This window comes from Peromyscus maniculatus, chromosome 1 (genome assembly GCF_049852395.1).
Source record: "Peromyscus maniculatus bairdii isolate BWxNUB_F1_BW_parent chromosome 1, HU_Pman_BW_mat_3.1, whole genome shotgun sequence".
Classification (NCBI taxonomy): Eukaryota; Metazoa; Chordata; class Mammalia; order Rodentia; family Cricetidae; genus Peromyscus; species Peromyscus maniculatus.
This window is the reverse complement of record NC_134852.1, coordinates 111,338,086-111,363,338: the sequence shown is the minus strand read 5'-3', so window position 1 is coordinate 111,363,338 and position 25,253 is coordinate 111,338,086. Positions and strand designations below refer to the sequence as shown.

General features: G+C 41.5%; 1 protein-coding gene across 1 annotated transcript in view; it reads left to right on the top strand.

The window, feature by feature from the left end:
- The window catches only part of Mrpl48 (mitochondrial ribosomal protein L48), a 64,964-nt gene that overhangs the window by 8,377 nt on the left and 31,334 nt on the right, over nucleotides 1-25,253 (top strand). The window contains exons 3-4 of the mRNA XM_076559284.1: nucleotides 19,643-19,695; nucleotides 23,847-23,884. Coding sequence (XP_076415399.1) covers nucleotides 19,643-19,695; nucleotides 23,847-23,884 — 91 coding nt within the window. The remainder of the gene's footprint in view (nucleotides 1-19,642; nucleotides 19,696-23,846; nucleotides 23,885-25,253) is intronic.

Below are 25,253 nucleotides of genomic sequence, written 5' to 3'. Positions count from 1 at the left end.
GTAGCTCAAGTTGAAACAATAAAGTACTATCCAGTCCAGAGAAAGGAAAAACCTCTATATCTCTAAGGAAAACATTTCCTAGCTCCCCCTAGGAAACTCCCTATTACATCTCATTGGCTAGATTAGGTCATGTGTCTATCCTTCAAATATCACTGCAAGAGCAGTATGTGGAGACTGGAGAAAGATGGGTTGTTGCCACAAAACTGTGACTGTATCACGAGAAAAAGAGAAAAAGAAAAGACCTCTTGGCAGCCCAGCACCAGTGTTCACTCTGCTAAACCTATCAGCTTGATTTCCAACATGAGGCTGTGCCCTGAAATATGTAGTTATTCACTTATTCATTCTACAAACACTTTGATCGCTGTCTACTAACACTCCTGTTTGCACTAGAGACAGCAAAGAGAAAAAGACCTGGCCCTTGTTCTTGAGTGTACGTCAGTCTACTGGTATGACAAATGTGAAAAAAGTCAACTAAATGTGACACTAAAATGAATATAGAGGAAGAGCCATTTGATAGCTTTATTGCATCTGCTTATTGTCTCTTGTTGCTCACTGTTGTACACCAGACTAGCTGGCCCTCGAGCTTCAGGGTTTTTTCTGTTTCCACCCCATCTCACTGTAGGAGCTCTATATTACAGACATCCTATTTTGTGTGGTGTTTGGAGATCCAAACCCAGGACCTCATGCTTCAGTTATTGAATCATGGTCACAGCTTTGACCATTTGAAATGCATTGCTAGTCTCTTTGTTGTTGAGTCCTGTCACACATACACGTACACACACACACACACACACACACACACACTCACACTCACACTCATACACACTCAGGAAGATCAAGAGTTCATGGTTAGCCATGGCTGTATTTTGAATTTGAGCAAGTCTAGGCTACATGTAACACTGTCACAGAAAAACAAAAATAATTAAAATAATAATTATATAATTTATATTTCCAGATTTGCTTTTTCGTGTGATTGTAAATCAATAGTAATTTGCTATGCTTGTGCTCTTATTTTGCCTCCTGTTAAGAATTTAATGGAATTTAATGATCCCCAACAACTCTTGAAAAGATAATTAAAGGAACTCTGGGACCCTTTGCATCGCTAAGTCAGTTTTGAGGGGGATTATATATTCTGGTAGCAGATAAAGGCATGCTTTTCAGTCCTTGGCTCAACTATATTTGATATATCTTTCTTTTTGACATTTTGTCCTTCTGTGGCTTTCTTGTCACCATTTTTCTCTCTTGACTTTACCCCTAATATCTTGCAATTTCTTCCCAATTACTTTTTCTCAGACTATTCTTTTTTAAAAATTATTTTATTTCATTTTGTGTGTATGAGAGTCTTGTATGTATGTATGTATGCCTATGTACCATGTGCATACCTTGTGTCTACAGAGGACAGAAAAGGACTCAGATCCTCTGGGACTGGAGTAATAGACAGTTACGAGCCACTGTGTGGGTTCTGGGACTTCCACCCCAGTCCTCTGTAAGAGAAGCCAATGCTTAACTGCTGAGCCATCTCTCCAGCCCCCTCTTAATGTTCTTAGATGTGGGGTAGCAGCCAGGTACAGTAGCATGCACCCGTAGATCTAACTTGGGAGGCTGAGGGTGAAGGATCACTAGAAGTCAGGAGTTCAAGGCAATGCAGAGAGCCTCTAAAAAAGATGTTCGCCAGGAGGAAGTGGTACACATCTTTAATCCCAGCACTCGGGAGGCAGAGCCAGGAGGATCTCTGTGAGTTCGAGGCCAGCCTGGTCTACAGATCGAGATCCAGGACAGGCACCAAAACTACACAGAGAAACCCTGTCTCAAAACAACAACAACAACAACAAAAAAAAGATGTTCTATAGGAGACCATCCTGTCTTTCTTAGCCTACCCTCTACCTACATGATTACCATTTATCCTTATTACTATAACTGCCACTGACTCACTGATGACTCCAGAATTTCCATCTCCAGCCTACATTTAAGCACTCATCTCCAAGCTGATATTGAATAGTAGTAAAAATGCTTATTATCAACAGTGGTTCATCTTTTGGGCTTTAGCCGTCATGAAATGCAAAGAGAAAACTCATTAAATTATAACATAAATTTTATTCTTATGGAGAAGGGAATTACTATTCAAGCATATCTTACTAAGTTTTTGGGATGCTACATGAAATCAGTTATATGCATGATCTCTGCATCTACAGATCATAATATCTCAAACAAGGTAGAAGATAAGGACCAACACCCAAAGTTCTTTTCTGACCTCCACACACACACATGCCATGGCACATGCCCACATTTAGATACACAAATATGCAAACATACATCATACACAAACATAAAATTGAAAAAAATACAGTCAAAGGCCTTACACAGACATTTCTTCAGAGAAGATATGTAAATGTTCAATAAGTGCCTGAAAAGATGTTCAACATTGCTAATCATCAGGGAAATGCTAACTAAAACCATAAGATAGCATTCAAAATACTAGGGTGGCTTTAAAAACTAAAAATAAAGCATTGGCAAGGATGAGGGGGAAATGTCTGTCAAAAAAATATCTGTACATGGAGCTGGAGAGATAGCTCAGTGGTTAAGAGCACTGGCTGCTCTTCCAGAGGACCCGGGTTCAGTTCCCAGCACCCACATAGCAGCTCACAACTGCCTGTAACTCTAGTTCCAGGGGTTCTGACACCTTTGTACCAATGCACATAAAATAAAGTTAAATAAATTATAAAAAAATCTGTACACATTGTTCACAATAGTCAACAGGCAGAAACCACCTAAGAGTCCATCAACAGATGAATGGATAAACAAATATTGGTAACATAGTGATGCATGCCTGTAATCCCAGCAGGAGCATTAGGGTTTCCTGGTCATCCTTGGCTACACAGCAAGTACTAGGGCAGCCTGAGCTACATGAGATCGGATCCTAAAGGGAAAGAAAAAGAAAAAAAACAAATAGAGATATATCCATAGAAGGGAATATTGTTCAGCCATAAAATTGAATAAAGTGTTGACATATTGCATGGATTAATCTTGAAAAAAATGATGCGAGGTGAATAAACTAGAGATTAGTCTTCATATAAAATATCTACTGTAAGTAAATTCTTGGAGGCACAAATTGAAGATTATCAGGAGCTAGATAAAAAGACTAGTGGGGAGCTAGTGTTTAATGGTTATAGAGATTCTGTTTGCAGTGATTGAAAAAAATTAAAGTATATTATGGTAATGGTTGCGTAACATTTTGAATGCTATGCTTAAAATGGAAAATTTTACATATATTTTAAGTGTGTGTGTGTGTGTGTTCCCGTCCGTCCGTCCGTCTGTCTGTCTGTCCACGGCTGGAGGCAAGATGCTTAGAATTGGTAGTCTCAAAGTTGTATAAACCCTACAACAAAGAAGGGTCCACTTTGGCGCATCTTGCACTGATTGGTTTTATTATAAACTTTTAGGCTCTCTGGCTTTGAATAACGAATTATTTAATTGCCCCATCTCTAAAGAGCTCTAATTTTGAGTGGGCACTAGGACCTCGAAGAGGCTTTGGGATGACATCATCTCTAAAAACTAAAACCCACTGGCCTCCAGGGGCAGTACCAGAGGCGTGCACTTCGTATGAACATTAGCTCCCAGTTAACCATGATTTTGGTGGTAAATCACCTCTTTCCTTGGGTACCGAGAGCTGTGGCCAAGAAGAAGCCGGGGCAGAGTCTGCATCAGTTAGAAAGAACTGCCCCACCCACTTCTGCCGGCCACACTCAGCATGGCCACCTCAAGTCCCAGACAAGGCGGCGGCCCCTCCCTTCCCTAGAGGGGCGGGCCTTCGGAGGCTAATTGAGCTTCAATGGACCAATGGAGAAGCGGGGAGGAGCCAGCCTTGTAGGGATGAGGGCGCGGAGGGTGGGCTTGTCCAGCTGAGCGGTGCAAGGGTGCAGCTGCCACGTTATCATCCGCCTCAAAGGCTGGATTTTGCCCGGTGTTGTGCCACCGTCAGCGCTTCCGGGTTGGACTCCAGCTGAGCAGATCAGTCTCCACTGTGACCAGGGACTGTCCCTCCCCCTCAAACCCAGACTAGTAAAAGCCTGTTGTCTCGCTCCCTCTACTTTAAGATGAGTCATCTCCGCGTTGCAACTCCCAGATGAATTGGCAACGCCAGGTGTGGCTTGACACGTTTGAACTTCATAGATGTATATTTTCTGGTTATGAACGTACGGGCATATTCTAGGAAGTTGGGAAATTATGAAAAGCGATGGAAAAAAATAAAATATTATTCCATTAATGGAAACAATACTAATAACCTTTGTCACCCTTTTATTTTTCCTGTTTAAAACAATGGGACAAACTGATTTTGTGTGTTTTTGATGTATACTGCTTATCATTTTAATTGAGGTCATGGGACGAAGTATTCCTTGGGTGACTGTGTCACAATTTCTATGTTTCCTAATTAAGTACTAAGCAGTGGACTGTCAGGTAGAATGCTTGCATAGCATACACAAAGCTCTGGATTGCATCCTCAGAAACACACACTTGAGCACAGAGTACCTGTGACTTCTAGTCTTAGGCTGTCACACAGGTGATATATGCTGGAGGCTCTGGGTGGTTTGCTGTAGTATGATAATGACTTTTTTGTTTTTGTTTTTTTCAAGACAGGGTTTCTCTGTGTATCCCTGACTGTCCTGGAATTCACTCTGTAGACTAGGCTAGCCTCAAACTCAGAGCTCAGCTTGCCTTTGCCTCTGAATTCTGGGATTAAAGGTGTGCACCACCATGCCTAGTTATGATAATGACTTTTATGCTTCTAATTTTCAGTATATATGTGGCTTTGGGGCCTTAGATAGCAGCAATACAAAGGATTCCTTTTTGTTTGCAAGAAATATTTTCATTGGCATGGAACTCACTATGTAGATTAGGTTTGCTCCAAATTCACAGCAATCTACCTGCCTCTCTGCCTTTCAAATGCTGGGGTTAAAAGCATGAGCCGCCACCCTCAGCAAGAAAAATTTCCTTCTGTTGTAATGTGTAAGGTGCAACCAGTGGTTTAGTGCAGGACCGCCCGAGCCAGGCGGGCGGAAAGTAGATAGAGATAGCCTCTCAGGTGCCCTGGACCTAGTATCCCTCTGCTGGAGGAGCTCCTTGTGGCAGAGACTCTCAGTGCCCTCACACTGGAGGCTGAACTGATCAACCAGAACTCGGGTTCTGGTTGTCCAGGAAGACATTCTCTGAGGTGCATAGGGAACTTCCACGCTAGCGATCCTCTGCACCCCTTTCTCTTGACCAGTTCCTATGAGCCCACTGCTGAAGCTTCCCTCTTGCAGCCTCTTTCATCATTTGGTTCTCTCTCCAGGGTGGAGTCATTACCATCACCCAGCCATAACCTGAACAACCAGAAACCCGCTGGTAAAGCAGGGGCTGGCCAGCTAGTGCTTCTCTTTCTGGCTTTTCCTAGGTAGCCAGCTCTCTTCCCATCTCTGGGCTTTTATATAGACATTTTCTTTTTAAGTGTGGTTTCCTTTGTGCCAAAATATAGAAGCAGAAAAGCCTTACTGAAGATAATCTTGTTTGTAGTTGGAGGTAACTTAATATATCTTCACTAAAGCCATAAATTAGAGCTTTAGGGTACCATTGCAGACTTTTTTTTTTTTTATTGTAGGTGGCCATAGAATTACTGCTTTAGAGGACGTTTCACTTGAGATGAAACATCATCTTTTAAAGGGCTTCCCTTTGTTCTTTGTTCCCCAAGGCTTTCTCTGATGTGGTTGTGCTGAGGACCAGAGCAGGTTTATTTTTAAAAGGACCTTTTAAAGGAAAGCTAGCTTGTAAAAATAAATCCAGAAAGGCCTCTTTTTGGTATGTGCTGGGAATGGAATCCAGGGCCTTGCATATGCTAGGCTAGTGATATACCATTGAACTATATCCCCAGTCTCATAACTTTTGTGTCTGCATATGATTGAAGTTCCTGGGAAAATCTAAAACCTTTAGTTATAGCTAAGAACTTTAAAATAGTCACATATATGTAATTCTATTCAACATTTATTGAAGCCTCATTATGCTCCGTGGCCGGTGGCAAGTGCTAAAGACACTATGAACATGAAGACTAGTCTTCCTCGAAAACTGCTCACAATCCAATGGAGAAGATACACAGATGAACAGTACCCTGTGGTAGAGACGTGGGGAAAGGACTGAAAGGGTGGAGCAGGGACCACACCAGTCTTGGGAAATGGCTGTAAGATGATAGCTAGGAAAGACAGCCTCTGACTTGTGTTTTGAAAGAGGAGTGGGAATTTTTCAGGTACATGAGTACAGAAATGTTATCTTGGCAGAGGAAATTGTAGGAAAAGGCAGGGAGAAGTGACAGAGTATATTATGCTTGGAAAACTGTAAGATTTTCTTTGGGGTGAGGAATAGTATTTGTGTTGAAAAGTGTGGGAAACAAAACTTGATAAGTATACAGATTCATGGAAAATGGCCTATGTTGTCTTGATTACCCAAGAAAAAAATATTTTTTGAGACAGGGTTTCTGTGTGTAACAGCTCTGGCTAAGACCAGGCTCTGTAGACCAGGCTGGCCTTGAACTCACAGAGATCCACCTGCCTCTGCCTCCCAAGTGCTGAGATTAAAGGCTTTTGCCACTGCCTGGCTGAAAGCCTTCATTTTTATTTATATATTTATTCCTTTAAATTTTCTATGTACATATGTGGGGAAGGGAATACATGTACTATTCTCTCTGTCTCTCTCTCTCTGTCTCTGTCTCTCTCTGTCTCTCTGTCTGTCTCTGTCTCTCTGTCTCTGTCTCTCTCTCTGTCTCTCTGTCTCTGTCTCTGTCTCTCTCTCTCTCTCTCTCTCTCTCTCTCTCTCTCTCTCTCTCGCGTGCGTGCGTGCGTGCGTGTGTGTGTGTGTGTGTGTGTGTGTGTGTGTGTGTGTGTGTAAAGGTCAGAGGACAACTTTTCAGATTCCCGCTCTGTCCTACCACATGGATTCTGGGGCTCAAACTCAGGTTGTCAGGTTTGGCATCAAGTGCCTTTACTCACTGAGCTATCCTGCTAGCCCTTTCATTCATTTATTTTTTGGAGACAAGGTCTCATGTATCCCAAGCTGGCCTGGAACTTGCTGTGTATTGAGGATGACCTTGAGTGTCTGATTTTCTTGCCTCTACTTCCTGAGTACTGGGATTACAGATATGTGTCCCTATATCTCACCTATGTGGTGCTGGGGACAAAATCCAGGACTTTGTGCATGCTAGGTAAGCATTCCACCAACTGAATTACATTTCCAGCCCAAATCTTAAATCTTAAAGACCAGACACAAGTAAGTCAATATCTCAAAAAATGATGGATATGTACAAAATTTCTGGTTATAGATATATGAAAATGTCTTTCTGGGACTTGGCATATATATTTAGGTGTTTGGATTTGATAATATAACCTACCATAGGAATCCACTTGATATTTACATTTACATTAAACTTAGGTTAAGTTAGGAATCCAGTCCCTCATTCACATTTCAAGTGCTCGGTAGCTGTGTGTGGCTGGTAGATACCTGGTGGGCTCAGCATATATAACATAGTTTTCTGTTGGATAGCATTGCTATAAATGTTGGGAGTCATTAGACAATTTTGGGCCAAGATGTAGCATAGTTACATTTGTGTTTAGAAATCACCCTGGTGGCAACATGAAGAGTAGTGCGTAATAGAGTAAGAAAGAGAAGATATTTGTACAATTGGTTTTCTTTCTTTTACTTTTTTTTTTTTTGATACATGGTCTCATGTAGTTCAGGATGGGTCCAAATTCATTATGTGGCCAGTAATGAATTTGAACTCTCCCTCTTTTTTAAAATCCAAAGTTAAATTTAAAGATATTTTGGTTACAATTATTTGTGTGTGTGTGTGTGTGCGCGCGCATGAGCATGCTCACAAATGTACATGACACAGTGTCAGAGGACAACTTGAAGGAATCAGTTCCCTCCTCACACGATGTGGGACCCAGGGATGGAACTCAGGTTGTCAGACTTGGCAGCAAGCACCTTTACCTACTGAGTCATCCCACTGACTCAAACTGGCTTATCTACTACCTACTTGAAGATGATACTTAATACTTACCTCAGAGTATAACTCAGAATGTCCTTCATTGCTCATACCTAACCTAACACCAAAGTCCTCCTATTTTACCTGTAGCAATTCTTGTATTGATACCTCTGTATCTCGCTTAAATCAGCACCTTACTCTTCCTGCCAGACTCTGTCTCCACTTTCTCCTCCACTATTTTACTCTTCACTGCTCCTAATTAATCAAAGCCTCTCCAGCCCTTTGATCTGTACTTCACAGTTTGACTCTGTCAGGTCTCTCAAATCTCTTTTCTCACCAGTTTTCTCTGTTTATATTTTAGCCAAACGTGGAAGTCTCCTAAAATTCCACCACTCTTTAAACACACACACACACACACACACACACACACACACACACACACACACACACTGGATAAATGACAGAGGCAGGATTATGCCCGAGTCTGTATTCTGGGTACACGCACCCATTCCTATATCTCTATTGTGCCACCTATGGAGGTGCAAAAAAGAAATATGTTATAGCAATGGATTATATGCAGGAGAATGAAGAGAAAAGAGGAAATGAAAGGTCATCCTCACTACAGAGCAAGTTCAGGGCAAGACTGGAATGCATGATACCCTGTCTCAAACAGAACAAAATGACAACACCAACAAACACCCATCTCTAAGTGGTTCACCAGACACATATTGCCATAAACCCATCCTGGACTAAATGCTGAGGATGCAAAGATTAAGATACAACCTGTTCTTAGGAGCTCACAGTCTATAAAAGGTCTCCCCCCACCCCCAGACAGGGTTTCTCTGTGTGGTTTTGGTGCCTATCCTGGATCTCACTCTGTAGACCAGGCTGTATAAAAGATCTTAAGGACTTAGATCCTGACTGCTTTATTTCAGCATCTAGCAAAGGATTCATAAATCTAACATCTAACCTCAATTTTCAGAGCTGATTGACTCTATGTGAATTACTCTGACAATCAATTGCCTAATAATAACTGAGAATAGATACCTTCTATTGAGTGACTACTATGTGCAATGTATAATTCCCAGTGCATCATTTAGCCATGAACCTGTCTCTTTAAATAATATTGTGTGGGGCTGGGGAGATGGCTCAGCGGTTAAGAGCACTAACTGCTCTTGCAAAGGTCCTGAGTTCAATTCCCAGCAACCACATGGTGGCTCACAACCACCTGTAATGAGATCTGGTGCCCCCTTCTGGCCTGCAGGTGTACATGCAGGCAGAACACTATACATAATAAATACATCTTTAAAAAAAATAATCATCTTGTGTTAGTTGGGGTTCTCTAGAGAAACAAATCTAAAAGGATGTGTATGTACACACACACAAATGTGTACGTATGTATCTGTATACATATCTATCAAGTACCTATTGAAATTTTATTATTATGGAAATTGAGAAGTCTTAAGATCTGCAGAGTGAATTGGCAAGCCGGAGACCCATTAGGGTCTGAAGGCCTGAGAGCCATGAGAATTGATAAATGTAGTTACACCCCAAAGGCTGGCAAGCAATATAAAGGTCTTATATTTCAGCCTGAGTTGGATGGCAGGACACAAATGATATCCCATGTCAAAGGACATCAACTAGTAAACATTCTCTTATTTGGAGGAAGGTCAACATTTTGGTTCTATTTAGGCTTTCAACTGATTGGATAAGGCCCACTCACATTAGGGAGGGCAATTTGCTTTACTTATTCTATTCATTTAAAAGTTAATTGCGCCGGGCGGTGGTGGCGCACGCCTTTAATCCCAGCACTCGGGAGGCAGAGCCAGGCGGATCACTGTGAGTTCAAGGCCAGCCTGGGCTACCAAGTGAGCTCTAGGAAAGGCGCAAAGCTACGCAGAGAAACCCTGTCTCGAAAAACCAAAAAAAAAAAAAAAAAAGTTAATTGCATTCCAAAACATCATAACAGAAACACGCGGAATGTTTCACTAAGTATCTGGTTGCCACATTGCTCAGGAAAGTTGGCACATAAAATTGACCACAATAGTCTCCTTGTCTTCTGCACCAGATGGGAGAAATAGATTTATCTACACAGCTGTTGGTGGCTCTTTGGAATTTCATTCTAGGAAGCGTAGATGAAGCACTAGGATCTTGGAAGGAATGCTGACAACAAGCCACACTGTCACTGAAGCCTAATTCATTTACCATGCTTTTTGTCTTTTTATGTTTACCATTTTTAAAAAGGATTTTGTTTTTGAGACAGGTTTCTCTGTATAGCTGTAGCTGTTCTGGAACTTGCATATAGACCAGGCTGGCCTCAAACTCACAGAGATCTGCTTGCCTCTGCCTCCATACTGCTTGCATTAAAGGCCAGGATTTTATTTTTATTTATGCTGCATGTGTGTCTGTGGTTTGTAAGTATGCACATGTGAGTGTAGGTACCCGAGGAGGCTAGAGAGCGTGTTCAGCGTGCAGAGGTGAAGTTAAAGGAGGTTGTGAGACGTCTGATACAGGGGCTGCAACCCAGCTCAGGTCCTTTGCAAGAGCAGCAGGAGTTCTTAACAGCTGAGCAGTCTTTCCAGCCTCTAGTCACCAGTTTTTGCACCTTTTCTTTCTTGAGAACAGCAACAGTAGCCAGCCTGCTCTACAGAGTCAGTTCCAGGATAGCCAGGGCTGTTACATAGAAGAAACCAAACAACAAAACAAAGCAACAATAGAAAAAAATAATAAAAAGAGATCATTACATATTTGTTATTTCACTCAATGCTGACTTTATTATGTACTCACATACTCCTTCTGTACACAGAGTTTATATGACTAGCTTGGTATCTTGAATTTCTTATTGCTCTATAATAGTTTATACGTGCCATTTAAGGACAGGAACCATGGGATATTCATTTTTGTGTTCCCAGGATTCTATCCAAGGAGCAAAAAGTATTTCTAGGAAAATAGTTTGTAGCTGGGTGTGATGCCATTTCTAATCAAAGCACCCTGGAAGCAAACACAAATTCAAGTCCAATTTGGTCTACACTGGAGACCCTGTCCCAAAAACAATACAGGTCTGTTTTTATTATGTAAATAAATGAATTGGTACGTTGACATTATCTCATGTAAGAAGGGGTGTGTCAGAGTGAAAACATTTCACATAAACAAGACGGCTTGAAATTCAGCTCTCAGTTCACAGATCCCAGACAAGTCTCTTAATCTCTTGATTTCTCAAATCTTTATCTGTAACACCGAGCAACATCTCTCTAGGAGGCTTGTGAAGAATAAGGTGAGCACAAAGTATTACACACAGTGGGCACTCAATAAAAGATAATTATTCTCAATTATTATGAGGGAATGGAATGTTAGGAAGGTTCACACGGGGTTAATCAGGTCCCTGAGTCGAGGTTGCAAGTCAAGATTTCTATGTTCTATATTAGACGCTGGAATGAATTAATCAGATACGAGTCCTAAAGGATTTCAATCAAATATGGGGAAGAGACAGTAAATAATATATAGTTTCATAGGTGAAATACCAAAATTATGTGAAAAGCACTCGAGTAACAAAGAATGGCAACTAATACTGCCCAGAGAAATCACAGGAAGCGTGACACACCCTGGAATGACAGTGGAATTTAGGGAGATTTCTATTCCTTGGGTTTTAAAAACTGCCGGAACCAAGGTGCTGCGGGCGTAGAGAGAATCTCGGTCGGATTTTGTAGACGGACCAGATTAAGACTTTCCCGGCAGTGTTTCAGAAGCCCAGGGGTCGTGACTTCTGGGGCGGATCTTCGGTTTGCTTAGAAGCTGCAGTAAGCAAGAATGAGCGGAACCCTGGGAAAGGTAACGCAGATTCCACTCACGCTGGGCGCTGGGGAGGCGGAAGAAAAGCAGAGCTGGAAAGTGGCGGCGAGCAGATATCCGGGCCTAGAACTCTGCGAACAGGCCCGTCCCAGCAGTCCGTGCGGTGCTTCACTATCAGTTCCTCCCTCCGCCAAGGGTGAACTTTGCAGTCTCCCGCCACGCCCCCTCCCTCGTCACCTGGCTGCTCTTTGGCCAGGAAGAGCCCACTTATGGAATTAGGACGCCGGGATATAGCCCCCATAAATTGTCTGACCTTGGGCAGGTCATTTTATTTTTACATTTAATTAACTTTAAAGAATTTTACCATGCTGAAGTGGATGGGATATGAATGAAGTTATTCGGTGATAAGAGGAATATGATAATGATGAACTACATTTAAAAAAAAATCGTATTTAAGAGTCTGTCAAAGAACCAACTATTTTGTTGTTACTCTTTGGCTTCCAAAATCTTATTTAAGAAGCTATGGAAGAACTAGCGGAGCCTTCATTTTTTTTGTTTGTTTGTTTCCCCCTCTTTCCTCTCCTCCCAGTCCCTCCCCTCCCAGCCTTCATTCTCTTTATGAGACAGGGATCTTAACATGTAGCCCACACTTGAACTTACAGTCCTTCTGCCTGAGCTTCCCCAGTGCTTGGATCTCAGCCATGCTCCACTGACCCAGCCAAATCACTATTCTTAAATCCGGTCCCTATTTCTCTCTTACCATAACAAATTTAACAGATCTCAGTTGGGCTTTTCGTTTGTATCATGCTGCTTAGATTTTTGATATTCTCTTTCTCTCTCATCATATTGAGATTTTATTTTAGGCATTAATTGTAGACATTAAATGTAAAGTATAAATCCGTCATTGCCATTTATGGATATGGTACTAAACTTGAATGTCTCTAAACTTGAGTTTCTTTCTTCATCCTTTATGGAAGGACTCACTGGTTTTCTAGCTAACTTGTGAGAACAGGTCTGGTGCAAGGATAATAGAAATAAGTCAATTTCAACATTCCAGTCTATTCTCTGGTTCTGTTTGTCTTCCTTCCAAGGAATCCTGGAAGGGAGGATCAGTGTTCTAAGAATGTGTTTCCCAACTATCCGTACTCCAGAAGAGCCCTTTGAAACCTGACATTAAGACCATCGTCTGACAAAGTCAGGCATTGGGGTAGTGCCTTTAATCCTAGAACTTGGGAAGTAGAGGCAGGAGGATCAGGAGTTCAAGGACAGCCTTTGTTACAGATTGAGTTTGAAGCCAGCCTAAGCTACTTGAGACCCTGTCTCAAAAAATGAAAAATAAATAAAAAGAAAAATAAACCCAATAAGTATGATAGAGGATACTGTAAGCAGACTGAGTACTTTGTAAGGGATGAAAGATGGTGCTAATAGAGATATTGGTATTTTGTAGTCATTGTGTAGTTTTATTTGTTCTTCACATATTATTAAGCAATCCCAGCAGACAGAATAGATGTGGACATTCAAATGTCAGTGGCTAGAAAATCTGTGCTCCTAGTGACCTATAGGAAAATAGATTTTGATGGTCAATACAGTTATGTTGGAAGAAGACAGCCACAGGAAACATTAGAAGCAGCAATATTTGAAAGAACTTAAACTTGAAAGCATTGATCATTGTATTCAAATATTGAGGTGCTAGTGTGCAGAACTGTGTTTATTCTATTATACGAGAGTGGGGAACTAGGTTCAAACCATGGAAGACACAGGGAGATTGGTTTGGATTTTCTAGATGTGAGCCCCTTCTGATAGTAAGAGGTGTCTGCAAATGTTTGAGTTCTGAACCAGGATGGTGTTTAAGTAGCAGATGCATTGTTATGGATGGGGCACAGGGGTGCTGTCAGCCTTGTAGGTACTGGCTAAGGACAGCGAGAAGAAGGTGAAGCTTCTGGGTTTCTTTTTTATTGCCTCCTTTTCTCTTCCTCCTCTTTTGAATTAGGCTACTTTGTTTTATTTTATTGAGATAGTATCTTACTTTTTGCCCAGGCTGACCTTGAACTTCCAGGTTCAAGTGATCCTCCTGCCTCAGTCTCCCAAGTAGCTCAGTCTCTAGGTATTTGTCCTTTCACTCAGGTTAACTTGAAATTTCTAATGGATGAATCCAAGCAAGAACCACCCAGGGCAAAAGGAATCTTCCTGGAGAGGTGGTTCAGTGGTAGGAGCACTCGCAGCTCTTCCAGTTACAGGTTCACTCCAGCATGTAACTTCAGCTGCAGGGGACCCCAAGCTCTCTCCTGGCCTCTGTGGGAACTACATACATGTGGTACACACTCAACATCAATAGAAATAAAAAATAATAAATCTAAAAAGCTACATACCCTGTGTAAGAACTGGAATGCATGTCAGGGTATTGTTTAGTCCAAGAAAGAGCCATCATGTAATAGCAGAACTTGCTTTGCAATGATAGGATATGCTAGATCAGTGGTTCTCAACCTTCCTAATCCTGCAATCCTTTAATACATACAATTCCTCATGTTGTGGTGACCCCAACCATTAAATTATTTTCAATGCTACTTTATCACTGTAATTTTGCTACTGTTATGAATTGTAATGTAAATCTCTGATATGCAGGACACCTGATATGTGACCCTTGTGAAAGGGTCATTCAAACCCCCAAGGGGTTGCAACCCATATGTGTTCACTTATATAGTATATAACATATGTTTTTCTTCTCTATGAATGAGGGTAAGGATATCCATCTCACAGAACGCTTATGAGGATTAAAGGAGAGGATGTTAGGTATATGGCTGTGGTGGTTTGAAAAAAATGGCCCCCAAAGGAAGTGGCACTATTAATAATGTGGCCTTGTTGGAGGAAATGTGTCACTGTAGGGGCAGGCTTTGAGATCTCTTTTTCTCAAGCTTCCCTCAGTGTGAAAGTCAGTTAACTTCCTGTTGCCTGCAAGATGTAGCACTCTTAGCCCCGGCACCACATCTGCTTGCATGCTGCCATGCTCCCCTTCATGATGATAATGGACTAAACCTCTGAAATTGTAGGCAAGCCACCCTCAATTAAATGTTTTCTTTTATAAGAGTTGCCATGGTCATGGTGTATCTTCACAGCAATAGAAAACCCTAACTAAGATAACGGCTATTCTTAATGAATGGCAAGCTTGTTGAAACTAGTATTAACATGTAAACTTCACTAGTATAAGTTGTTTTAAATTTTGACAGGTAGTATGGCAGAATGGAAAACGTGGACATTGGACATAATCAGACCTGGGTTTGCACCTATTGCTGAACCTAAAATTTTAATCAGTTGATGTAAACCTGTGGTTTCTTTCCCATAAAATAGAGGAAGTTATATTTTTAAAATTTATTTATTTAGTGTGTGTCTATGTGTGGGCACATGCATGCCATGGCACACATGTGGAGGTCAGAGGACAACTTAAAGAAATCAATTCTCTCCTGCCACGTAGGTCCTAGGCCTTCAGGCTCGGCAGCAATTATCTTCACTTGATGAGTCATCTCCCCAGCCAAGCAGGTATCTTAGTAGGGTCTCTATCAGAGAGCTGAAGTAAAGATTAGAACATGTGGAATGCTTGGCACAGAAGAGGCACTCAGTCATTGGCCCTTTAGTAATAATATACAAACATTCTTAAATTTTCATAACAGCTCTTAGGTGGGCGTGGTAGCCCATGCCTTTAGTCCCAGCCCTCAAAGGCAGAGGCAGGCAGATCTCTGTGAGTTTGAGGCCACCCTGGTCTACATAGTGAGTTCTAGGACAGCTAGGGCTATATAGAGAGACTTGTCTCAAAAAACTAAAACAAATGAACATAAAACAGGTCTCATTTGCTCACCTAGGTCCCTGAACAACTGTGTTCACAACCCAACCCAGACTCTGTCGTTTCAAGGTATTATACACTAATGGATTTTTCCCTGTGACGGTTTCTTTGGTAACTCTGCACTTCTTTCTTGGTTGCTGGCTCCAGAGCTCATGGGACAAGTATTTTTGTAACCCACTGCAGCAGCTGTGTCCCCATTCATTCATTCGCTGGTGTCACTGTCCTCCTCTTCTGTTTACAGAGCCAGAGCTGTTCATCTGCTGATTGTGCTGGGTAGGGAGTGGAGGGGGTGGGGGTATTTGTGGAATCAGTCTCAAAATAGACTACTTTTGTCCTGATAAATAATGCCAGGCACTGCAGGAAAAAGAAAGCGCATTTCCCAGAGCTGAGGAGTTCACACAATTTGAATGTCTTCCAGAAAGTTGTCAACTATTTAAGTCTGACTTTTAGATAATTAAATCCTTAGCTATTGTAGAGACTCTGAACAATCAAAAGAGAAAGCAGTCTCATCCAGATCTTTCTTTCCACCCAATGCCTCCTCTATTTGAAGTGACCCATTTAAAAGTGTGTTCTGTTCACTCTGATTTCTATTCTATTTGTCATGCGAATGGATCTTGGGCCAGCAGGGAACTTTGCATTATGTGCTGTAACTTTGTGGTCAGTGATAGGGGAGCCAACTTGAGCTCTCCAAAAGCTCTTAGTTTCCTACTCTGGCCCATATTAGGGTAAGCACATTATACACACACTTTATACAGTTTTTAAAAAGTTTTAAACTTAGTGTCTTAGTTAGGGTTTCTATTGCTGTGAAGACCACAGCAACTCTTATAAAAGAACATTTAATTGAGAGTGGCTGGCTTACAGTTTCAGAGGTTCAGTCCATTATCATCATGGTGGGGAGCATGGTGGCATGCAGGCAGGTGCAGGAGCTGAGAGTCCTACATCTTGCAGGCAACAGGAAGTCAACTGAGACACTAGGTGGTATCCTGAGCATAGGAGACCTCAAAGCCCACCTCCACAGTGACACACTTCGTCCAAAAAGACCATACCCACTGCAACAAAGCCACACCTCCTAATAATGCCACTCCCTATGAGATTATGGGGACCAATTACATTCAAACTACCGTACTTAAATTTATTTATTTTTAATTTTATGTGTGAGTGTTTTGCCTGCATGTGTGTATGTTCACCACATGTGTGCCTGGCTACTATGAAGGTCAGAAGAGGGTATGAGATCTCCTAGAACTGGAGTATGTGGGTGCTGGGAATCAAACCTGAGTCCTCTGCAAGAGCAACTAGTGCTCTTAGCCACTGAGCTATCTCTCCATCCCCTACATAGTCTTTTGTAATAGAATGAGATGCAATTATACTTTTAAAGATCCTTTTGGACTTTGCCCTTTGTTCTTTCTCTTTACATCCTTCATAATTTTTACGGCCTCACGTTCTTTGAGAGGCTTTTCCTAAAGTTGACTACCCCCGCCATTTTTAAACTATTTATTATTAATGTGTATGCATGTGATGTGTAGGTGTTTCATACACATCACACTAGGAGTTTCAGGAGTCAAAGTCAGGTCATCAGGTTTGCCTGGCAAGCATGTTTACCCACTGGACCATTTCATCAGCTGTCCCTCTGATGATGTACCACTAAGTACCATCTCTTCATCTGCGAGAGGAGGTGTAGCATGGTGGAGAAATGATAGACTTTAGAGCCAGAAAAACTCCAACTCCTATGCTAGCTTGGGGAGTTACTATGTGACTTTGAGGTAGATTTAGTATCAGTTTCCTGCACTATACAATAGGGTTAGTAATACTTACCTTGTTGTGATTTAGACACAGGATAGGCATTCAACAAAATACATATGGATGGTTAATATATGGCTGGAAGGAATTCCATTTATTCATTTCTTTCTGAGTTTGCCCCCAAACAAAACTTGACTGTGTACATTGTACCTGAGAGGAACCTCCCCCGCTGAGGATGGCTCAACATAGAGCTCATTGGATGATATTGAGCGTCTCAGTGAGGTAGTAGTTAGTACTGTATGTAAACTGAAGTAGGCTGTAAACATTTTGTTCATCAGTGCTTCTTTTTTTTTAGATCTTTATTTTTATTTATTTTTTTAAGATGTATTTATTATGTGTACAGTATTCTGCATGTGTCCCTGCAGGCCAGAAGAGGGCACCAGATCTCATTATAGATGGCTGTGAGCCACCATGTGGTTGCTGGGAATTGAACTCAGGACCTCTGGAAGAGCAGTCGGAGCTCTTAACCACTGAGCCATGTCTCCAGCCCCTCATCAGTGCTTCTTAAGCGCTTGTCTCAGAAGATGGTTCTTGATTTTGAACAGATCTTTAGGAAAGTCTGTTAGCTGCTAAAGCTCCGAACTTCCAACCCTCTTCCCCAGGAAATCCTGCCAGGCATGCTTGCTGTTAATGACATACATTTTTCTTCATCATATAATACCTGTGGTTTCTTTTAGCTGTTTAATACAAGCATATCATTCCATCAACTCTAGAACAAACCTATGCCCCTTAGCTGGCATCCCCACCCCATCCCCACTCCAGCACCAGTTAATCTACTTCCTTTCCCTGTAGACTTGCCCACTCTGGATATTTCACAGAAAGGAATCTGTCATACAGTATTTGGCCTTTTGTGACTGGCTTGCTTGTTTCCACTTAATATAATGCCTTTAAAAGTTCATTGTGTTTGTTACATTTTGTTTTTATATTTCTTTTAATATGCAACACAGTATTAGGCACTTTTTAAAGAAACTTTGTTGCTAGGAAAAGTGCACAAAGGCCTGGCACCATAGCAATACCAATTAAATAAATAAATAAATAAATTACTGTTTTAGACTAGCTTTAGATTTACAAAAAAAACAAACAAACAAACAAACAAAAAAAAACAACTGTTAATGGCTGGAAGAGTTCACCTAAACCCCACTCTCTCTATTAACATTTTAGGGCCAGTGAGCTGGCTCAGCAGGTAAGTCAATCCGAGCTTGGTTCCTGGAACCCTGGTGGAAATAGAGAACCAGTTTCCTCACGTTGTCCAAGATCTCCTCATGTACTCTCTAACCGTAAAATAAATAAGTACATGGAACAATTATATTCATACTGTAATTTCCATGGTTAACAAACCAGTATCGATATCCTATTATTAACAAAAGCCCATACTTTATTCAGGTTTCTTTTGTTTTTATCTAATTTCTTTCTTTTTCTGTTCCAAGATCCATCCTGATAATTATATTCCATTTCATCATCATATTTCCTTAGGCTTGACTGAGACAGTTTCTAAGATTTTTTGATGTTTTTGCATAATATTTTTACATATATATGTCAAAAGAATTGAATTGTTGCTCATGATGAGCAGAAATTCAGACATTTAGAATTTATGATCTAGTTTATAAAAAAACTTCTATATGCCATCTTCTTCCTTAGTAGGACAGTACACTGATCTTTCAGATGGGTGCAAACAGGGCAGAGTGAGATTAATGTATCGGTTGCCTCCTCTCTTTAGTATTGTTTTCTCACATGTGCTAGTATGATTATTACTCTTGCTATAGAGTCAGTGTGCTGTAAGAACGGCATAGTCTTTGGTGTGAGGCAGTCTTCTTAGTCTCTTATTAGCTGTAACTTTTAAAAAATAAAACCTCTATGGGCTTTAGTCCTCCAAAATTATCTTGCAGTATTTGTGAATTAGAGAATATTTACGAAAGCCCTCTTACTATGCAGTGAATGGCAGATGTATACTATGTTATGGTTGACGTTAGAAAAATGTATCAAGTTGGAAAAGGGAAACAGGATGAAAAATTGTGGGAGAGGGGTTTTGGTTTTTTTAAGCATTTTCTGAAGTGGGCAGAGTAAGAAAAAAGGACCTTGTTTTGCTTGCATGATAGGTGTTTGCTAGGTAAGAACCCTTTGGTACATTTTGGTTTGTATACTGTGGGTTTTCCTCGTGAGAAGAGGTGCTTGGCATTCTGAAAGGTTAAGGTCCTCACTTGACTGTTGTCTTGTAGGTGCTGGGCCTCTGGAAAGATGCTGTTTCTAAGCAAGCCTTTTCTCTCTTAAGGTAAGGATATTAATGATAAATACAGCTAACAGTGGATTCATAGCTGACATGGATGTAGCTTTCATGTCCACTATGAGTCTGCAAAGCATCTCAGGTTTTAATTCCCTGCCACATTGCTCCTTCACCACTTTCAGCAAAAGGGTGTTCCATCCATTTCATTGCTCATACCTTGGAGTTACCCTTGATTCTGTTATTTCCCTTGTTCCACCGTTATCATCAGAGTCTGTTGGCTCCACTTTACATACACAGAGGCACACCATTTCTTACCCCAGTTTTCAGCCTCATGCTTCCAGTTTTGCTAAACCCTGGGGAATTGGTTCCCATCTCCTCCCCATGTTTACTTTTTTCTCCTTCATACTGAAATTGCAGTGATTCTTACAAAATATATTCAATTACATCATTCCTCTGCCCAAAATTCTCAAATGGTGAGCTATCTATATTAACTACGGTCTTAGCATTATTATCAAAGATTGGCTTACAGTTTGAGAGTGTTTGGTTCATTGTGGTGGAGAAGGTGGGCCCAGAACAGGAGTACTGTATCCACAGTCAGAGAGTGGAGAGGTGAAAGCCTGCGCTTGGCTCTCTTTACCTTGCTTCTTTTTATTCAACCTGGAACCCTAGCCCATGTGATGGTGCCACCCACATTCAAGGTTGATCTTTCCTGGTCAGTTAAACTTGTCTGGGAACACCCTCCTAGACCTATCCAGAGGTGTGTCTTCTAGGTAGTTCTAAATCCAGTCAAGTTGATAATGAAGGCTATTATATCATCTTACTCAAAATAAATTCTACAATCCTTATCATGGTCTATAACACTTAATAACTAAGTCTAAAGAGAGTGAAATATATTGCTTTAAAATGATATAGCTTATATAAATTCAAATTAGGTTTCAAATCCAATGTGGTTGGTTTTTTTGGGGGGGCAGGGTTTGAGACAGGGTTTCTCTGTGTAGTTTTGGTGCCTGTACTGGATCTCGCTCTGTAGACCAGGCTGGCCTTGAATTCACAGAGATCCACCTGGCTCTGCCTCCTGAGTGCTGGGATTATAGGCGTGCGCCGCCACCCGGCTTTTTTGTTTGTTTTTAAATCACATTTATTGAAGCCTTTCTCTTTTTATTCTCTTTCCATTTCAATGTATTTTTCCATCATTATTTACCTATTTGATAAATACCTGCAGTGATACCAAGGTATTTTACATCTTGTCTCTAATGGTCACAAACATATTATACAACAAATCAAATGCCATCATTTCACAAAATGAAAAACTGACTCAGTTTAAGATAGCATTTCAGGCCCATTATTATTACCTATTATTGCCTGTATTTTAAAGATGAAATAACCGAATCACAGTGACATCAAACACCTCACTTAGTGTCACGGTTTTGAAATGGTTCAGTCAGCATTCCATCACAGATTTGCTTTCCTCAAGTCTGTACCACAGTTTAGTTTCAAAGCTTCTCAGAATGCAGAAACTGGAATGCTCTAGATACCTAGTCAGCTGGACCAGAGCCGTCTGATTGGCCTGTCCTCTTCTCCATGCAGCCTAGCTGTCACTGCTGTCCCCCTAACCCCCAGAGTCCACTAATACTTCGAGGCTCAGTGTTCATCTCACCCGTCCATCTGCTTCAGTCCCGTGCCTTCCCATTTCATCTCTTACTTGTTGCTGAGTTTTTAAAACTCAGGCCTGATTATTTCACTGCTGTTTTTAAAATCTTCCAGCAGTGTTCCCTTGCCTACACAGGTGAAAACAAACGGTACAGCTCAGGAGGTTCTTCGTGACCTGGCTTCTGAACACCTCTCTAGCCTGGATTTTTCTCCCTGTCATCTTATCTCCGACTTGGGCTCTACTCATATTCTCTTGCTTGCTATTTCCCAAATACCTTTTCATACTTCGGCCTGAATTCTTTTCCTGTCATGCTGAGTAGTAGTTCCTTTTCCTCTCCTGTCCTCCTTTTCTTGTTTTTTTTTCAGTATTAGGGGGTCAAACCCAGGGCTTTGGGCATGCTAGGCAATTCCTCTACCACTGAGCTATACCCTAGCCCATAGTCACTTTTATTTTTTAATTTTTTTTTTCTTAACAGACCTTGCTTCAAGTTTATTTGTAAAAACATAGGGTGCTGGCCATCTGTAAATATTGTGTGGGTGTGTCATACCAGTCCATCTTGTCTTCACATTGGCAGATAGCAGCCTTTTTCAAACTATGGGGCCTTTACAGGGACCTGGGCACATTTGCGAGTCTGAGCTAGAGCTGGAGCCTGGACCTAAGCTAGAGCTGTGGCCTCTGCCTTGGTTTGAACCTTGGACTTTGCTTGGCAGAGTCTGCAACACTTGGCCAAGTAGTTTCGAATCTGCTTCCCAAGCTTGGGGCAAGCGATGAAGTAAGACAGCTGAGGCCCTTCGGCATTTTGGGCTTAACTGTCTTAGGCTTCACAAGGGCATTAATGGCCTCTGCATGTGCACTTGTTGCCTTTACATTGTTTGCTTGTGTCTTTTTCTGCCTTTTTGTGCCTCTTGGCAAAGCACATGTTCCTCAGGAACTTGGGGTCGATGTAGTTGGACTTCTTTATCAGACTGCCAGCTCCCCAGTAAGGACACAGAGGCTTATTATTAATTATAAATGCTCAGCCATTAGCTTAGGCTTGTTTCTAACTATCGAACAACTTTACCCATTTCTGTTAATTTATGTGCTGCCCCGTGGCTTTATTACCTTTTCTCTGTATATAGCCCATGCTGCTTCCTCTGTGTCTGGCTGTCAACTCTGCCTTCTTCACAGAATTCTCTGCCCTGAAAATCCTGCCCATTGGCCATTTAGCCTTTTATTGAACCAGTCATAGTGACATACCTTTGCACAGTGTAAAGGAATATTCCACAACAGGTTGACCTCCTTAAGAGTATGTTTGTGACTGTCCTTCCTTCCTTCCTTCCTTCCTTTCTTCCTTCCTTCCTTCCTTCCTTCCTTCCCTCCCTCCCTCCCTCCCTCCCTCCCTCCCTCCCTCCCTCCCTCCCTCCCTCCCTCCGTCCATCCCAGCCTCCCTCCCTCCCTCTCTCTGTCTCTTTTTCTTTCTCTCTTTCTCTCTGTCCCCCCACTTCTCTCTCTTGTCTATCCCTGGCTGTCCTGGAACTCGCTGTGTAGACCAGGCTGGCCTTAAACTCAGAGATCCACCTGCTTCTGCCTCCCGAGTGCTGGGATTAAAGGCATGTGCCACTCCCACCTACCCACCCTCCCTCAGCTGTGATTGGGGTTTTTTGATGACATTTCTGTGCCATTTTGGGGATTGACTGTGTGTGGTGTGGTTCTTGAACTTGGCCATGTCTACACAGTAACCTGAAGCTCCCAAAAGCACCTGGGATCAGAAGAGGAAGTTTTTTTTTTTTGAGATTTATTTATTTTTTATTTTATATTATGGGTGTTTTGCCAGCATGTAGAGGGCATCAAATCCCCTTGGAACTAGAGTTAGAGACAATTGTTAGCTCCCATGTGGGTGCTGGGGATTGATCCCAGGTCCTCTGGAATATTAGCCAGTGCTCTTAACCTCTGAGCCATCTCTCCAGCCCCCAGAGAAAGATTTTTTTTAAAAACATTCTATGTATATGAGTGGTTTGCCTATATATATATATATAAATATATAAAAATCATGTATCTCTTGTCCAGAGAGGCCAGAACAGGGCATTGGATTTCCTGGAACTGAAGTTACAGACAGTTGGGAGCTGCCATGTGGGTGCTGGGAACTAAACGTGGGTCCTTTGCACAAGCAGCAAGTACTCTTAACCTCTGAGCTATTTCTCCATCCTCTAGTTCCTAGTTTTAAAAAACTCAGTTTAAATGATTCCATTTCCTATTTCCAACTCCCTGGTTGAAGAGGTCACACTTCTTTCGACTCTTGTACACGTTTCTGTTCTGGATCAGTGCTGTCTCATGTCTTATATTTACCATTCCCAAATAGACCTTGTGAGAGATACTGTACTTAGTTTGCATTCTCAGGACCACTTCAACTGGTATATATTAGGTGCTTAATAATGTTTGTGGAAGGAGATAGTAAGGAAGTATCTACTGTTAGCATATCCTAACACAGAGCATATAGGCTATAGGAATTTTGCAAATATATGTGAATGTCTAATTATATTCAACATACTTTTTTTCTCTCTCTTTTTAGATTCAGAGTTTTGGAAGAGAATCCCATTTGTTCTGCAGGTAAGTGATTATTTCTTGGTGTGGTCTACTTTCTGGAATTTTCCCTCTAGCACTTTGCAATAATTTTGTCTAGAATGTGAAATGTATTTTTTAGGAGGGTGGCAGGGCCCAGATCCTTCCCTTCATAGACTAGAACCATGGACAAGAACATGAAGTAGTTACAGCAAGAGCCCTGCAGTGAGTTTGGTTTCCAGTTCTACCATTTCCTTCTTCAGTGATTAATTCCTTGTTTGTTTGTTTTTGTTTTTGTTTGTTTTGAGACAAGGTTTCTTTGTGTAGTAGTCCTGGCTGTCCTGGAACTCACTCTGTAGACCAGGTTGGCCTTGAACTCAGAGATTCACTTGCCTCTGTCTCCTGAGTGCTGAGATTAAAGGTGTGCATCACTACTACCTACTTACTTGCTTATTTATTATTTTGAGACAGAGCCTTACTGTGTCATCTAGGTTGGCCTTAAAGTTAATGAGTCTTCTCCCTCAGGCTTATAGGTGTTAGGATTAAAGGCATGCCCTATGCATGTCTGGCACAGTCTATGACCTTTCACAGGCTTACAGGTGTTAGGATTAAAGACATACCCTGTGTCTGGCACATTTTATGACCTTTGACTATCTCTCTGGAGCTTGGTTTCCTCAATTTAAAAAAATGAGGAGGATAATTCTACTATAAATTGTAATGAGGTATTTGAAAATTCAATGAGATAAAACATATACATTTTTTTCTAAGTAACTAGCTTCTCTGCTTATTATAACACGTCTACTGTCTCAAACTTGTTTTTCAAGTACACACTCAACCAGGCTAGGGCTTTTTCAGTCTTTCATCCACAATGAGTGTCCATTCAATTTTATTAACTCAGCTACGCTTAGTCTGTGTCAACTCAACTACTTTATACATTTGCATTATCTGTCATGACACAGTTCAGAGCTGTTTGTGTGACCATCAGGGCTGGCAGAGTAATGATTCATGTGAGGCAAGAAGGAACTCTGTTTTAACATGACTCAGTAGCCAGTGTCGGTTCAAACTTCTGCAGTCTGACACTGGACAGTTTATTTTAGGCATATATAAGTACAGTGCAATTTGGAAAGAAGTTTCCTGGTGTAACACAATCCCATGTGCACACGAGGCATAATTACTTTGAAATGTTCTCAAAGTACATGGCACTTCTTCCATGAAGATGGGTTCTACATGCGTTATCTTAAGGGCCTGGAAGGAGGATCTGGTGTGGTCTCAGTCATACAGATAGCTCAGAGGTTACCTGGGTTATTAGCCACCTCCAGCCGGCTTGTGGGAGCTTGGTGTGTCCAGGCCCTACAGATGATGCAGGGGTCACCACCTAGGCTGTTAGCCACCTCCATTCCCAGTCTTCTGGGCAGAA